Source organism: Phyllostomus discolor, chromosome 4, assembly GCF_004126475.2.
Source record: "Phyllostomus discolor isolate MPI-MPIP mPhyDis1 chromosome 4, mPhyDis1.pri.v3, whole genome shotgun sequence".
Lineage (NCBI taxonomy): Eukaryota > Metazoa > Chordata > Mammalia > Chiroptera > Phyllostomidae > Phyllostomus > Phyllostomus discolor.
Window position 1 is genome coordinate 174,073,005 of NC_040906.2, and position 17,768 is coordinate 174,090,772.

The 17,768-nt window shown below is 36.6% G+C and overlaps 1 protein-coding gene across 2 annotated transcripts in view; it reads right to left on the minus strand.

Moving 5' to 3' along the window:
• Positions 1–17,768, minus strand: part of CEP85L (centrosomal protein 85 like) — a 132,475-nt gene that overhangs the window by 10,802 nt on the left and 103,905 nt on the right. For both annotated transcript variants that reach the window (XM_028509322.2, XM_036024621.1), the window contains exons 9-10: positions 12,431–12,548; positions 11,873–11,923 (exon numbers count right to left, since the gene is read on the minus strand). In XM_028509322.2, coding sequence (XP_028365123.1) covers positions 11,873–11,923; positions 12,431–12,548 — 169 coding nt within the window. The remainder of the gene's footprint in view (positions 1–11,872; positions 11,924–12,430; positions 12,549–17,768) is intronic.

Consider the following 17,768-nt stretch of genomic DNA (forward strand, 5'->3'; position numbering starts at 1 on the left):
TTGGTAAACTAATCTCTTTCTTAACTCCATTACAAAGTTACAAATCATCCAGACACAATACTATTGTAAGAAAATCATGAGTATACCAAAGCAGCATATAGGATATTTTAGAAGTACTTGGGTCATTTCACTTAATAAGTCTACTTTTCAGCTACACACTAAAGAAAAATTTGCCATAATCCCTGTAGTTACCAGTGATGTCTAGATGTTTCTACCAACATTTTATTTTTGTTAAACAAGATCAATAAACTTATGACCAGAGGAGAGATTTCATTTTTTTCTTCAGGACACTGTTTCTGAAAAGGCTGACCACCTAAACAGCACACAACCCCCTATGAAAGCTATTTCCCTGCCGCTGTCTCTGGATGGAACAAGAGAAGCAGTTGCCACCTTGGGCTGAGGTAAGACTGTAAATGTGACACGTTTTCCCAACAGCAGATATTCAACCCTGTAGCTTTGTATTTTCATTTGTCTGCTAAACTCGGAAAATAATATTACATTTAATAAGTCAGAAGTTGGATACAAATGAAGTAAGCTCTGTAACAAGTTCATTTCCTTCTAGGGAAAACTTGTTTTATATTCTACAAAAATGAATCTCCCAGCACAAAGTCACATGGGTTCTCTGAGTATGTACATTTTTGGAAAACTAAAACTCCTTTGTAACTGCATTTGAATGAATGAAAACCTATCTGACTGAGCGGTACATGGGAATTTATGTACCCAGCTAAAGATCAATGCTTACTGGCATGACAAGATTATCTGGCTGGAATTCAGAATTCATCCTAAATTTGCTTAAGATTTGTGACTATGTATTTCTTAGAATCGTAGAATAAAGGCACCACGGGCAAACTACTCTAAATATATTTTAACACTGAACCCAAGCTGCACTATAATTCTTTAGAAGATTATAGCATTTTATATTAATATATTTTATATTTACATTTTTCAAAGTGATGTTGAATGTGACTAGTAATTAGCTAGTAAATCTTACTGATACAGGGTGGGGCAAAAGTACTCTTATAGTTGTGAGTATGCAAAACACAGGGTTTTCTCTTGTATTATTATTTATTAATTATTGTGTTATTTTCCATATGAACAACTGCAAACCTACTTCTGCCCCACCCTGTATGGTCCCATGTCAGACTAAATTTAAATCAGTGAAGAAATAGACAATCTTCTCTGTCAAAATAAATAAAAAATGTTTGGAAATAGTGCTGTTTGTAATAAGAAGGAAAATTGGATTTGGGAACTACATCAAGCTTAATATGTTATGTTGGTCGGGTTCAAGGGCACTTATCAAGCAGCCCTTTTCACAGATATGATTACCCTCAAAGGACCAAGTGCTGTATAATTTCCAAGATAATTCTAGGTATGAGTGCTAAAGCCGTCTGACAGTAACATTCCACCTAAAAGATTATTTCTCTATCCTAAATTGTATGATAAAGCATACGGTTAAAGCTTAAGAAAAAGGGGGAAAAGAAAAATTCCTATTAAGCTTAGAATGGATTACTAAAATTAAAAACACATTTACAAATGTCTACAGTTTCTCTTTAAATTCCCAGTTTAATAAAAATGTTTTTCAAAATTCTAAGTTAATAACCTACTGATTGTTTATCACAATAATTCCTGAAGTTTAGAATGGTTTTAAGCATATTTGTTGTTTTGATGTAAATATCCAGAAATGCTAACCCTCTTTTGCACCAAACACAAATAGCCCAATAAAAGAAAGTCAGATGTGTCTTAGCCAAGACACAATTTACCTACTCTACAAACACAATTTAAAGGAAAATATTCTGGAAAAAAAAAAACCTCGTTAGCAGTTTTACTACACACACACAAGGCCATGCAAGAGTTTCACACATATTCTCCTTCACATGATCATTCATTCAGCAAAAACTACAGCCGAGCACTATCTGTGCCCTGGATGATACACCAGTGAAGAAAACAATCACAACTTTTGGCCCCTGTGGAACTTTGCTAGGAAGAAAAAGACCAAAGAAAATAACGATAGTAAATGTGTAAGTTACAAAGAATTATACATTAGAATTTGACTAGTGCTTTGGAGAACAAATAGAGGGGGCTGAAATCTCAGGTGGTAGAGTAAGGATCATGGAAAAAAGTGACATTTAAGCAAAAGCCTGGAAGAGGGAAAGACTGTGTCCAATAGATAACCAGAGTATAATAAAGATACTCTTTATTATAGTAGGACTTATGCTACAGGCCTTACATTTACTGTCTAGTTAAATAAACAACAAAAGAACAAAAAGGAAATTCCTCTGCTATTTTTTTTGGCTGAAATTTGCAGACATTTCAATTATCTAGAAACAAAGTGTAAGTCAATGACTCAAGTGTGTCAGTCCATGCAGAGGTTCTGAGGTAGGTAGTGCCTTCTTTGAGAAAAAGTAAGAGAGTTAGTGTAAGCAGAAAATAAAAAATGATAAAGTCAGAGAAGGAAGGTGGTGTGGGGAACATTATGTAAGGCCTTGTAGTAACTTTGATTTTCACTCTGGAGAAAATGAGAAACCAGTGAAGATATATAATGTGATCTGATTTTTGTTTGCAGGTCACTCAAGTTGATGAGAACAGACCTGTAGGCAAGCAGTGGTGGAAGAACGGAAGAGACAATCCAGGTGAAGAATGAACATGGCCTGGACCAACAGCAGATGCTGGTGGAAGGGGCCAGATGTTAGATACATTTTGAAGGTAACAGGTTGTTCACAAATGTGAGGTAGGAGAAAAGGCAAAGATAAGTTTAAGATTTCTGAACTGAGCAAGTGGAAGGGCAGATTTGCCATTAATACTGATGGAAAATATGAAAGGTATAGTATGTCTGACGTGTCAAGAAGGCAACTGGATAAGCGAGTTGTAAAGTCTGGGGAGAATTCTGAGCTGAAGATAAAAATTAGGGAGTAGTGAGCACACTCATTATATTTAAAGGCAAAAGACTGGGTGAGATCACAAAGGAAAGTATAGCGTAGAGAATTTAAGGAAAGAAATAAACCCCCTTTAAAAATATGATAAATATTTTAAAGGGTAATTTATGTATCTTTAAAATAAACTTTCACATAAATATCACAAATGAAATTAAACCTATCCCCTAGGTTATAAAAAAGAAAAATCTATTTCTATCTACTAAGGTATGTTGTCCAATTTTTATATACTAATCTACTAACTTGCCTATATCTTTATTATAGTAGGACTTATGCTACAGGCCTTACATTTACTGTCTAGTTAAATAAACAACAAAAGAACAAAAAGGAAATTCCTCTGCTATTTTTTTGGCTGAAATTTGCAGACATTTCAGTTATCTAGAAACAAAGTGTAAGTCAATGACTCAAGGACAGGGTACCAGAATTCATCCAATCGGACAAGTGAAAAGAAAAGACAGTGAAGAAGAGTAAAGTTAGCTTAAGGGATGGACAACATTGAGCAGATCAGTGTCTGCAACATCGAGGTCCCAAAAGGAGAAGAAAGGGGCAGAAAGCTTACTTGAGGAAACGGCTGAAAACTACCCTAACCTGGGGAAGGAAACAGACATCAGACCCAAGAGTCCCAAAAAAGATGAACCCATGGAAACCCACACGAAGTCACACACTGATTAAATTGTCAAATTTAAGGAGACTATCTTAAAAGCAGCAAGACAACTTGTTACATACAAGGGAACTACTATGAGACTATCAGCAGATTTTCGAGCAGAAAGAAAAGAACTGCTATCCAAGAACACTCTACCCAGCAAAATTGTCCTTCAAAACTGGATTTTCCACATAAGCAAAAGCTGAAGAAATATATCACCACTAAACTGACCTTACGAGAAATATTAAAGAAATATAAGTGAAATGAAAGGGTGCTTATTAGTAACACAAAAACATATGAAAGTATAGATCTCACTGGTAAAGGTAAATATATAATAAAATTCGGAATTATCTAATGTCAATACTTTGTTAATGGATAAACAAGGTAAAAAAATAAGTTGTGGCATCAAAAATATAAAAAGTGGGAGCACTGCATTAAATTAAGAAGCTTTTGCACAGCAAAGAAAACCAAAATGGAAAGGCAACCTAACAAATGGGAGAAAATATTTGCAAATCATGTATCTCATAAAACGGTAATATCTACAATATAAAGAAGTCATACAACTCAATAGCAAAAATACATAAACAATATGATTTAAAAACGGACAGAGGCTCTGCACAGATATTTTTCAAAGAAAACATACAGAGCTCTGGCTGGCGTAGCTCAGTGGATTGAGCGCAGGCTGCGAACCAAAGTGTCACAGGTTTGATTCCCAGTCAAGGTACATGCCTGGGTTGCAGGACATGGCCCCCAGCAACCGCACATTGATGTTTCTCTCTTTCTTTCTCCCTCCCTTCCCACTCTAAAAATAAATAAATAAATAAAATCTTTTAAAAAATTTTAAAAAATAGTACAACTGTTTAAAAAAAAAAGAAAACATACAGATGGCCAATGGGTTCAAACAAAGCTGCTCAGTATCACTGATCATCAGGGAAATGGAAATCAAAACCACAATGAGATTTATCACCCGAGAACTGTTAGGATGTTATTATCCAAAACAAAACAAACAAAACAAAACAAAACCCTCGAGATAACAAGTGTTGGCAAGAATATGGGGAAAAGGGAACCCTTGTGCACCATTGGTAGAAATGCAAATTGGTGCAGCCACTATGAAAAACAGTACAGTGGTTTCTCAAAAACACAAATATAGAACCATCAGATGATCCAGCAATTCCATTTTGAGTATTTATACAAAAGAAACAAAAACTCTACCTCCAAATGATATATGCACCCCTTTTTCACTGCAGCCGTATTCTCAATAACCAAAACATGGAAGCAACCTAAGTGTCCATTGAAGGATAAACGAATAAGCAAAATACAGTACATATACAATGGAATATCACTCAGAACTTGAGGGTAGAACTTGAGGGTATTAAGCCCAGTGAGATACCTATAGTATCACAGATAACAGAAAACAGATCGATGGTTTCAGGGGCAGGGGTTGGGGTGTTTTAATAGGAAGTGGGTAAGAAGTATAAACTTCCAGTTACAAAGCACATCCTGGAGATGTAATATACAGCATGGTGACTATAGTTAATAATACTGCATTATATATTTGAAAATTGCTTAACGTGGATCTTAAAAGTTCTCATTACAAGAAAAAAATGTATAACTATGTGGTGATCGTTGTAAACAAGACTTATTGTGGTAATCATTTCACAATAGATAAAAATATAAAATTATTATCCTGTACACCTAAAACTAATGCCATATATCAATTATATCTCAATAAGAAAATAAATAAAGTTAACAGTGAGAGGGAAAAAAAGGAGAATTAATAGTAACAACATAAGATTTTGGTGTCAGATAAAAATTAGGTCCTGGGTCCACAGTTTATGCTGTACAAGAATGGGTAAGACGTTCAAGCTTCCTAGGCTCCAAATTCATCAAAATTGTAAAGTACTGTGAGAATTATGCAGTGTATATGCAGACAATACCTTAGATGTCTGCCTATTCACAAATCCCATGAGTTACAAGTAGTCATACTTGTACAAGTTCAATTCTTTTCTTAACTACCCTCTTGCTACCAGATATAACTTAAAAAAAAAAATAGCCACTTGAGAGGTCTGCTTCCAGAGAGAGGACACGAGGAGCTCATGTGAATATTATTTTAAAAAACACATTTAAAGTTTCTGGAAATGGCCCTAAAAACATACACAAATGAAGAAACATCTATTCAAGAAAATCTACTAAAACTCAGTAAGAACAACTAAGTCTGTGATAGTTTAAACAAAACCTACTCCATCCCCACTCTCATGGCTCAGCGAGACAGAAACTCCACTCCAGACTAGGAGAGCCAATGAAAACAGAGGGCTCGCTCCCTCCCCAGCTCCCAGTTGAAGAGCTGCCTTCCCAGTAGTAGCAGGACAACAGCATTTCTCATCCTGCCCTCAGCCACCTGTAGCTGAGGCTGAGTTTCAGGCACATGCAGGCAAAGGCAGGGTTCTCTTCTTCTGTCCAGGAGCCATCGTGGATTGGGTGCAGACCTCTGAGAATACCGGGACTCGGACTGCCTTGCTTTGGCTTGTCACAGTGCTTTCTAAAGGCTCTAAGACCAGGCCTACTGCCAGGCTATAAAAAAGAACTTCCCAGGGAGCTTGTTAATAATACTTATTTCAAGTTTTACCCCAAAGATACTGATTCATTAGGTTCACAGTGGGGCCCAGAAATGTCTATTTTAAAAACATGCCAAGTAATGTGAATATTCATACAAGTTTGGTGACCACTCATAACACATACAGGCTCAGGAATATTCTTTTACAATTCCAGTGTGCTCCCTTCCTATGACTTCCTATCTCACAGAAAGAACTGACTTTTCAAAAGTTAAATCCATGTTTTACGATTTTTTCTAACATTTTAATTAAGCAAGAACTATAATGTACATACACCAGGCATACATATACACTAAAGACCGTACTCTTTAGATGTACAAACACTGGAGAGAAAGCTTATTTGCTAAAAAGCTACTTTTCTTTTGATGGAAGACTTTTCTTTTTGGCTGCTAGGTTTTTCAAAAATTAGCATTAATTTTTTTATAAAAATATTTTTAGCTTTACATGCATTATAAAGCAAATTTCATGTAGGCTAAACTGTAAAAGTTAAAAAAACTGAAGGGTAAAAAAGCTTCATGTCAAAATATCACAAAATTTCATAAAAACAGGAGATAAACACCACACAATAATGGGAAATGGTGAATCAATCAACATTTATTTAGTTTGAAGAAAAGTTATGTTCTGCCCTGTCTTCATCCCACACAACAAAACATTATCCCTTTGATGCCCAGTCAGGGCACACACCTCGGTTGCCAGTTCCGTCCTGGTCAGGGCGCATGCAAGAGACAATCGAAGGATGTTTCTCTTTCACATCAATGTTTCTCTCCCACTCTTTCTCCCTCCCTTCCCCTCTCTCTAAAAATAAATAAATAAAATCTTTTAAAACATTAAAAAAAGTTATATTCTACCTATAGGTCATTCTATTGGCTTATGATATACTTTCCCACCATTTTTATTGAGGAAACCTGACAGATGAAGGCTGTAACAGAGATTTACTAAACACAATAAAATATTCTGAGTCTATGGAAATGTCTTATGTGTTAATAAACAGGACAGACTGTCACAGTTTTGAGATTGGTGTGTCCAGCCATGCCTTTAAGAGTGAACATTCTTAATGACCTTTGAAGCATCATTCTGTCTTTTGTGACACTATTGAGGCAGGAAATAGCCAGGAGTGAGGAAACTCCGGAGGCACCCCAGGACTAAGACAAAGGACATCGATACAGAACAAAGACCCTGTTCTAAGACCAGTTGTTGCTGCTTTCTGGAAAAGTGCTGAATCACAGTGAATCATGCCTGCACCTCAGCAGAAGATGCTACATGACCTCTGGTCCATTATAATAGTGTTATAATAAATTAGCATTCTAGGTCCTTTTGGGGAGGTGGGGAGGTGGAGAGGCACGGAGACACGGAGCAGCATGCAGATGCAGAACAGGGACTTCCATATTCATGTGTGGTGGATAAAAACAGGGAGGGATACCTCGGGAGCAAGGTTCCCAGTCCCATACCTGACCACCCAGCCCAGGGTTCCAGTGCCAGAAAGATAAGTCCCCATAACTTCTTGCTATAAAAACCAGTGGGGCTTGGGGAAGTTGGAAGAAAGTGTGGAATTCTCAGGAGACTCCTCTTAGAAGACCACAGCCGATTTAGGACTTATGCAGACTCACTCCCTCTGTGATATAGCACCAGGGCAATAGCTGGAAGGGCCCCAGTAGCATATGAGGGGAAACTGAAGTGACTGGTATCAGGGTGAATGTCAGGAGACAGCTTCCTCCTGGGCAAAACTCCAGAGGGCAGGCAGTAGCAATGGCCCCTCTCCAAGACCTCCCCCCACACAAAGCCACAGAGCAGTGACACAGATTGCTACCCCTCCCTGGCAACTGCCTAAGGCTCCACCCCATACAACCTACAGGTGCGCTTTTCTACCACAGGCCATGCTACTAAGGCACAGAGTCAAACCAGCTCTAATATACAGAAACAAACACAGGGAGGTGCCAAAATGAGGAGACAAAGAAACATGGCCCAAATGAAAGAACAGAAAAAAACTCCAGAAAAAGAACTAAACAAAATGGAGATAAGCAACCTATTAGATGCAGAGTTTAAAACAATGGTGATCAGGATGCTCAAGGACTCATTAGGTACTTCACTAGTCAAAAAAAGACCCAGGCAGAAATGAAGGTTAGATTAAGTGAAATAAAGAAAAATCTACAGGGATCCAACAGTGGAGGAGATGAGGCCAAGAATCAAATCAACGATTTGGAACATAAACAAGTAAAAACAATCAACCAGAACAGGAAGGAAAAAAAAAAGAATTCAAAAAAACAAGGATAGGCTAAGGAGTCCATGGGATATCTTCACATATACCAACATCTGAATCATAAGGGTGCCAGAAGCAAATGAGGAGCAAGAAATTGAAAACTTATTTGAAAAATAATGACAGAAAACTTCCCTAATTTGGTGAAGGAAATAAACATACAAGTCCAGGAAGCACAGACAAGTTGCATCCAAAAAAGGACCACATCAAAACACATCATAATTAAAGTGTCAAAGGTTAAAGGTAAAGACAGAATCTTAAAAGCAGCAAGAGAAAAGCAGAGAATTACCTACAAAGGAGTGCCCATAGGGCTATCAGCTGATTTTTCAAAAGAAACTTTGCAGGCAAGAAGAGACTGGCAAGAAGTATTCAAAGTTATGAAAGGCAAGGACCTACAACCTAGTTTACTCTATCCAGCAAAGCTATCATTTAGAATGGAAGGGCTGATAAAGTGCTTCCCAGATAAGGTCAAGTTAAAGGAGTTCATCATCACCAAGTCCTCACTATAGGAAATGTTAAAGGGACTTAAGAAAAGGATCAAAATTATGAACATTAAAATGGCAACAAATACACAACTATCAACAACTGAGTATAAAAAAAAAAACAACACTAAGCTAAGAAGCAAAACAGAAACAGAATCAAAGGTATGGGGATCATTTGGAGGGTTATCAGTTGGGAGGCAGAAGGGGAGAATGGGGGGAAAGGTGTAGGGTTTAAGAAGCACACATTGGTAGGTAGAAAATAGAAAGGGGTATGTTAAGGACAGTATAGGAAATGGAGTAGCCAAAGAACTTATATGCATAACCCATGGACATGAACTAAGGGTGTGGAGGTGGCTGGGGGGAATAGGGGTCCCAGATAGAGGGAGCAAAGGGGGAAAATTAGAACACTATAATAGCATAATCAATAAAATCTACTTAAAAGAAAAGAATAGAATCCCTCTGGCCATTGAGTGTCAATCTTTGCTCAGAGTTGACCTACTCCTCTGTTCTGTGGACTGTATTATCACTTAAAAAATGTGCTTTCCCCCTTTCTGCTATAAACTCTGTGTGTTCTATTCAGCTCATTGTTCATTGATCACCAAGAACCTGGTTACCTGTGTCCACCTGAAACACTGGTCATTCATTGATACCTGTCATTCAGAAAAGCCACTTTCAATCCATAAGTTTTTTCAGTGAGGGAACATTTTAATATATTAAACAAAACAAGTAAACAAACTTTTTTACTCCATATTGCCTCTGCCAAAAAATTTCAACAGTAATAGCTCTGTGGAGACAGGCTTATGTAGGCAAAATGAGCTTTTGAGGCATAACCAGAAGGAAGGTAATGCCCAATGAACAACTCATTCACACTGACTGCAGCCATGTTTATGGAAATGACAGAGAATGTTTAACTGAAAAATGTCTTTTTATATTGCATAATGACAGCAGAAAAACCTGCAGGAGAAGACAGTTCGGCCATACTGGTTTCACCGATGTAAAGAAAGGCAATATTGCTAAAGTATCAATAGGTAAACAAGATTTTCACGCCAGTCCATCTTTATTTTTAGAGCACTCAACTCAATTTCAAATTCAGCATATACTTTTGCAGGAAGCACTACTTCTTCTATACCACCAGGAGAAGACTGATTCCCCCCCTTTCAACACTGTGAAGCAACTTGCCACTGCTTCACAAGATGATAGAATTGATGAGTACATTGTATTGTCCTGTCCCAAATATTTAGAAATAAATGCATCTTATTAGTTTGGCTTCCATTCTCTAATTATTTTGAAGAAACAAAAAATGTTTACTAACGCATTTTAAGATCAAAGAACAGAAGGGCATATAATCACATATTCTTTTACATATTTTTTATATATGGTCATGAGATATCTAAATGTGAGCAAGACTTGGTTAATGTGTAAGCATGAATTGTATTAAGGTGCCTCAACAAATACAAAAAATATACATTTCATCCAATACAACTATATCCTGAACATCTATAATATGAGATAGCATGTGATAAATAAAATCTTATAAATCTTATCTACCAACACTTCAATGTCAAAGGACAATGTTGAGATGCTGTACTCAATTTGGATTGAGATAACTTTTCCTAGATTTACTTCTCAGAAAATGTTACCAAGTGAAATATAAATTCCTTTCATTATGGTCTATAGGTAAAATAAGAGCTAAGAAAACCTAGCCATCTTGTGATTCAAATGGCTTGAAGAACAACTTAAGTTATGTCTGTAGGATTGTAAATTAAGAAATGTAACTCCTAAGAATCAAACCAGCAGGCTCACATACTTGTTGATTAAAGTGACAAACTACTCTATATGGCCAAAAGCAATCAAAAGAGACTAAGACCCAAACCATTTACCTTTTCCTTTTTAACTCCCATTTTAAAGAATATTAGAATTAGGAGGCATAAAAGTATTTATTCAGCAAAATTTGTCTAATGGCTTTCCATCATACTTAGAATAAAATACTGATACAAAGAACACATGCCCCTATGTCACCTGGCCCCCACCTACTTTCTCCTATCACCTCCCAGCCAGCGCCCTCACAGTCACCGCACTCCAGACAGCAGCCTCCCTGCCGGTCCCAGAGTGTGCCGGGCACATTCAGGACACTGGTTGCTCCCTTCGCCTGGAATGCTTTCCCCCTGCTTATCTTCACTCAGATCTGTGTACATATTATTTTTTTCATGTAAAACTTCATGACTACTGTATCTAATGCAACTGTCATTGCCCTCTATTTTTTAATAGCTCGTATCACTACCTGATATAATAATTCATTTTCTCCATCTTGCCCCACTAAAATAGGCAGGTACTTGCTTTGTTCAATGATGAACCCCCAGTGTCAGGAACAGTGCCTGCCACATATGAAAGTGCTCAGTAAATATGGAAAATCAATAAAAGAATTAAAAAATCTAATTAATCCACAGATTTTGGGTTGTGTATCATGAGTCAGATACTCTAAACTCTGGATATGCAGATATCTACCATCATTTCCATTCTCAGGAATCTAAGTAGAGGGTAGAGACACAAATATGTAAACAAAATGTTATATACTTTGATAATACAGAAAGAATAATATATTAGGAAGGAGAAGGCTTCTGCAGTCACAGTGGACTAAAAATAGACCACTGTCTTATATTAGATCACTGATGACCACAACCAAATGTGTTCTTAACAGCAGAGGCAGACCACACCCAACTAAAAAGAGAACAAGTAAGGAACAATCTTTACAATATTTTGAAGAACTGATTTACTGAATAGCATTTTTGTTCTAAAAATTCAAAGATTAATATTAGAGAATTGCAACTTCATCCCAAGTGCTATTAATCTTTTCATACAAATACATACCATATATGCTTTATATTTTTTAGGTTGTGTAACCAGTATATTGGCATAGAGCTAAATTAAAAGAAGTATAAAACATTCCTTACCTGAATTTCTAAAGCCATTCTGTCAATCTCATCGCGTTGGCTATCTATTATCTAAAACATAGTAAATATTTTAGTCTGAATCAAAAATTTTCTAAAAATATCAGTATTTCAAAAAACAAAGATAATCACAGGCAATTATACATTTTTAAAAAATCAGGATGTAATTTTTTTAATAACAATATTCATGCCAAGTATCCTTTAAACAGCCACATGATTTGGATCACACATATGTAAAATTATAAACTTCCTCTACTTCTGACAAAAATTTTCTCTAATGGAATTTATAAAAATAATTTTGGAACAGACTTTGAATAATTTAGGAAGGAAAAAGATATCCTCTCGATTTTGCTAAGAAGTAATATAATTTCCTGAGTTTGGCTTTTATTTAAATTTATTTAAATTGTTTTTTTCTTTCCAAATAAAGATATTCCAACCAAAATTTCCATCCGCTATTAAATATTAGCAAAAATAAAAAGCAACTAACTATGAATTATTTATCTAGACAAACATACCCACATAGTAGAGATTTCATATTTATTATCAAAGACACACACTGACCTTGCCGGCATTCTCATTTTGTTCTCTCAGGCTATCATTTTCATTCTGAAGCTGTTTTGCATCTAACATAGGAAGGCGAATTCCATCTTCAAGGCATCTTTCTACCTTTTGCTGCAAACTGTTTTATAAAGACAATTATATAAAGAAAATAAGCTCTATGTGCTGGCTTTGGTAAAGACTTCAACATAAATGAAGCCCCTTCTTAGGCTCTACAACACTTTTTAGTCAGGCAATAATCAAGACCTACAGACAGTATATGAATAAGTTTCAGTACCTATATTTTATGCAAGTAAGAAATAGATAGGAAGCTGATTATATTTTCAGGAAAGAGACCAGAGTGAAGAGTTGCTTAGTATGTGACATCTTTAGGCCTTCATTACCCCAATCTGAGCTCTGCAATCTAAACCCTCTTCTTTACCTCTCCCCACCAGAAGCAGAGCTCCTTGGTTAAGATGATTGTGGTAGGGAGCTTAGGAATATGAACACACATCTTTGCCCTTCATTCTGAGCTCAAAAAAAGTTTGTAAAGAGAGTCAGTTGTTGCCTAAACCAGCAGAATCATTTCTCCTTCATTAATTAGAGCAGCAATCTATTACACGAGGTCTGTCCAGAAAAAGTCCAGTCATTGTTAATATAACGAGAACGGTTTGCATGACACAGATGTAACCTGGAAGGCAAGGAGAGTGGACTGGAATGCACATACATGAACAATGACAACTTAACCGTACTCATCAGCAGTAGATGCTACGGAGTGTGCATGTGTACTCTTGCATTCAAAATGACTGAACACGTAGAGCAACGAATCTTTATCAAGTTTTGTATTAGACTTGAACATCTGCAGAAACTACTCGGATGACTCAGAAGGCTGCAGCTATGGGCAACTGGTGATTGGCAGCTTCATCACCACAACACACCTGCTAATGTATCACATCCATGCAGGGTTTTTTTTTTTTGGCAGAAACAATAAATCATGCAGATGACTCAGCAGCCCCTACAGCCCAGATTTGGACCCTGTGATTTTCTGGCCTGTCCAAAACTAACATAACTTTTGAAATGGAAGAGATTTCTGGCCATCAAAAAGATTCAGGGAAATATGATGGGGCAGCTGATGGCAATTGAGAGAGCTGTGTGAGGCCCCAAGGTGCCTACTTTGAAGGGGACTGGGGCATCATTGTCCCATGCACAATGTTTCTTGTATCTTGTATCTTCTTCAATAAATGTCTCTATTTTTCACATTATATAGATGGATACCTTCTGGACAAACCTCGTATTTATTACTTTACCTAACAGTTTCTTGTGCCATCCGTGGAACACAGTTGTATTTTACAAGAGGAAATGACAAAAAGACACTCTGATACATTAAGGATAAAAGGATAAAGGAGGGGATAGTATTATCCTTGAGAAAGAAAAATAGCCATATTTGGGTTAAAAGGAACTATACCGTTTACAACACTAACCAAAACCAAAATTCAGCAGCAAGATACCTAGGAATAGCTCCACTTTAGCTTGTGATCATACTCGACAGTTGCTAAGTACTAAAAAAACCAGACTTCATCTTATTTGGGTTTTGATATTTTTACTATTTTTCTTCTTTCAAGTATTATGGCTATCCTCTTTTTCTCTGCATTTCAAAACAAAAAAGGGAAATTAATTTAAAAAAAGAAAAGGGAGCCTTTGAGATCTTGCTTCCTGACAGTGTCCACAGTTTGGCTCAAATAAACACTTATTAAAATTCAGAAAGAAAAAAGAAAAAGAAGAAATACCACATCCAGATAGCGGACAAAGAACTGACAGCACTAATGACACCATAAGGGCTTCAGATGTGTTGGTAAAGGATGGCACCAAAGAAGTTTTAATGTATCACAAATGTAGCATACTGCTGTGGAATGTACTACTTGTCCTAAAAAGTATTTGCTTTTTCAGTCTAAAAGTGAAAAATACATTATTTCTGTTTCAGAATAAGTTTTTTCCCCAATTCAGTGTCAAGACACAACTATGTATTGCAATAGAAATAAGACTTTTAAGGTCTTTCATATTTTAAAAAATGAGCCTGCTGTGAGGAGGGGAAAAGTGTTCCCTGTTGTGGAAAAATACCAAGGAAGTCTCCTTTTATGTATCCAGTCTCATCTTCTTTATGTTTTACAGCATGCTCACTTCGAAAACTAGTAATTCTCTTGATCAGCAAAGGTACCAACTATTGTATTACTAGGGATCACACCCACATATTTACTTACATTTTCATTTCTAATGGAAAAATTCTTATTTTATTTTGAAATCTCAAAAGTTCTTATGTATTCATAAAGCAGGTTACTTAGAAATATTATACAAAACAGAAAACTGTAGTGGTATAATTCAAAGTCATATATACATCTGCAGTTATTCTGGAGCTTAAGGAATAGTATATCACACAGCTGAGGAAACTGAAATCTATTAACACTCCTGCCCCAAAGTCAAGTGACACCATAGCCATACAAGTATTGAAGAATTATAGAAGACCTTCTTTGATCCTTTGCATCTATTTGAAATTGAGAGAAATTTTCTGTGATAGTATCTCAGAGAGTATCAAGATAAAGTTAAGAAATGGAAAATGTATTCTGAAATGCACTGTACTAAGTCTTTCCAAATACAGAATACTAGAGTTGATGTTCTCCAAAATGCTAAAACAGAGTAACTCTAAATAAAAGAGAAGGTATGAAATCATATTAAATATGTAAAAGCACACAATGGAACAAAACAAACATTCAGATTATTTTCAGGTATTCCTAACTCTATATTCATAAAACACAGCTTGAGTTTATAATCATAATGCCCTATAAACCAGAATGGATACATTACCTCATTTTATCACTAAGATGAAAGAAAAAATATATGGCGGAATTAGTGGAAGTCAGAAAGCTATTTTAAGATGTGTACTAAAGTTCCCTTAAAGAGAAGGGAAGCAGGAAATAGAAGAAAAGGTAGAGTCAAAAGTATATGAAGTTTTTGGAGTTAGGTTAGAAGCACTGAAGACTGAATTAACCTAGAAATTTGAATTTTCTGTACTGAAATCCAAAATATAAAAAAGTAGGACAGGCACAGTTATGACTCTGAAAGTAGTAAAGCAATATTAACATAGAATTATTAGATGCATTTTGATTAAACAGCTGAGAATACAGAGTTATATATCACTGATATATGCATGAAGAGTGTATTCCCTAAATTTAGTTTTTTGTTGCTGTGTTGTCTCGTTCTTCAGAGTACTTTATTTATTTATGACTGATAATCTATTAAGTCTTACAAACACAGTATATGTGCATGCATATATAACATAGTTATCTAGTTTTTTCAGGAATCCAGTATTTCCCAGCTTAAGTACTAGATAAATATACTAACAAATGATATTCACTGTAATTCTAACTGCAGTGGTTTAGGACAGAGGAGTCCCATGAGGCCAGACGTGTGAGTAAACCTGGAAGGGACGTAGACAACAGCCCCATCTGTTCCTCTGCAGGAAGGTGCAAGGGGGGCCGATTACTTCCCTTGGGCATAATTCATTAAGGACTGTAGTTTGAGTATTTGGCTGCCCCTCTTTCTGTTATTTAGAGTTTTCACTTACTTACTTACAAATCCATTAGATAATTTTTTTTTTACTATTTTCATCTAAAACCTTTGGCAAGATGTCAGTATGCTGCAACAAAATGTTAAATAACAACTGAGACAATCTGTTTTAATGATACAATGCTTCTGTTTCTTAATAGGACATCTTTAAGATAAGAGGAGTACAGAATAATAATTATAAGTTAATGTATTTTAAATAAAATGCTTTATGAGAAATATAAATAACTTGGAATTCCAGCCAAGATGGAGGCATGGGTAGATACACTTAGCCTCCTCACACAACTAAAAGAAGGACAACAACCAATTTAAAAACAAAAAACAACCAGAACTGCCAGAAAATCAAACTGTATGGAAGTCCAACAACCAAGAAGTTAAAGGAGAAACATTCATCCAGACTGGTAGGAGGGGTGGAAACAGGCAGCTAGGGTCGATGGAGAAGACACGGAGAAAGGTGGCAGCTGGCAGGGCAGGTAAAGTGCTGGCTGGAGGAACAGGCAGTTCCACATTTGTGTGTGGATAAGATGGGGGGACAAATGGGGAGTGAGACAGACCATGCAACCCACAGTTCCAGTGCAGGTAAACAAAGCCTGAAAACCTCTGGCTGTAAAAAGCTATGGGGGTTACGGTGGTGGGAGAAACTCCCAGTCTCACAGGAGAGTCTATTGAAGGGACCCAAACGGTCCTAGAATGTACACAAATTCATGTACCCTGCAATCAGCACCAGAAGGGCCCACTTTGCTTGTGGGTAGCAGGGGAAGTGACTGAAAGCCAGCAGAGAGCCAAGCAAGCAGCATTTTTCCCACTCTGACCCCCTCCCCCATATACAGTGAAATGGATTGCCCCACCCAGGCAAATACCCATACAACTTAACAAGTGCACCAAGACAAAGAAATATGGCTCAAATGAAAGAACAGATCAAAACTCCAGAAAAAGAACTAAGTGATGAGGAGATAGCTCACTTATCAGATGCAGAGTTCAAAACACTTGTAAGCAGAATGCTCACAGAAATAATTGAGTAAGGTTGCAAAATAAGGAAGAAATGAAGGCTATGCAAAGTGAAATAAAGGAAAATATACAGGGAACCAACAGCAAAGGGAAGGAAACCAAGACTCAAATCAATGATTTGGAGAAGGAAGAAATAAACATTCAACCACAACAGAATGAAGAAACAATTCAAAAAAAAAAAATGAGGAGAGGCTTAGAAATCTCTGGGACAACTTTAAACGTTGCAAGAAGAGGGGTGCCAGAAGGAGAAGAGGCACAGCAGGAAATTGAAAATTTATTTGAAAAAATAATGAAGGAAAACTTCCCCAATCTGGTGAAGGAACTAGACAAGCAAGTTCAGGATGCTCAAGAGAGTCCCAAAGAGAGACCGAAGGAGGAACACTCCAAGGTACATCATTACATTACCCAAGATTAAAGAGAAGGATAGAATCTTAAAAGGAGCAAGAGAAAAGGAGCAAGAGAAAAGGAGACAGTTACCTACAAAGGAGTTCCCCTAAGGCTCCCAGGTGACTTCTCAAAAGAAACCTTACAGGCAAGAAGGGGCTGGAAAGAAGTATTCCAAGTCAAAGACATACATCCAAGATTACTCTATCCAGCAAAGCTATCATTTAGAATGGAAGGCAGATAAAGTGCTTCCCAGATAAGCTCAAGTTAAAGGAGTTCATCATCACCAAGTCCTTATTGTATGAAATGTTAAAGGGACTTATGATAAAAAATATACACAGCAAAATGACAA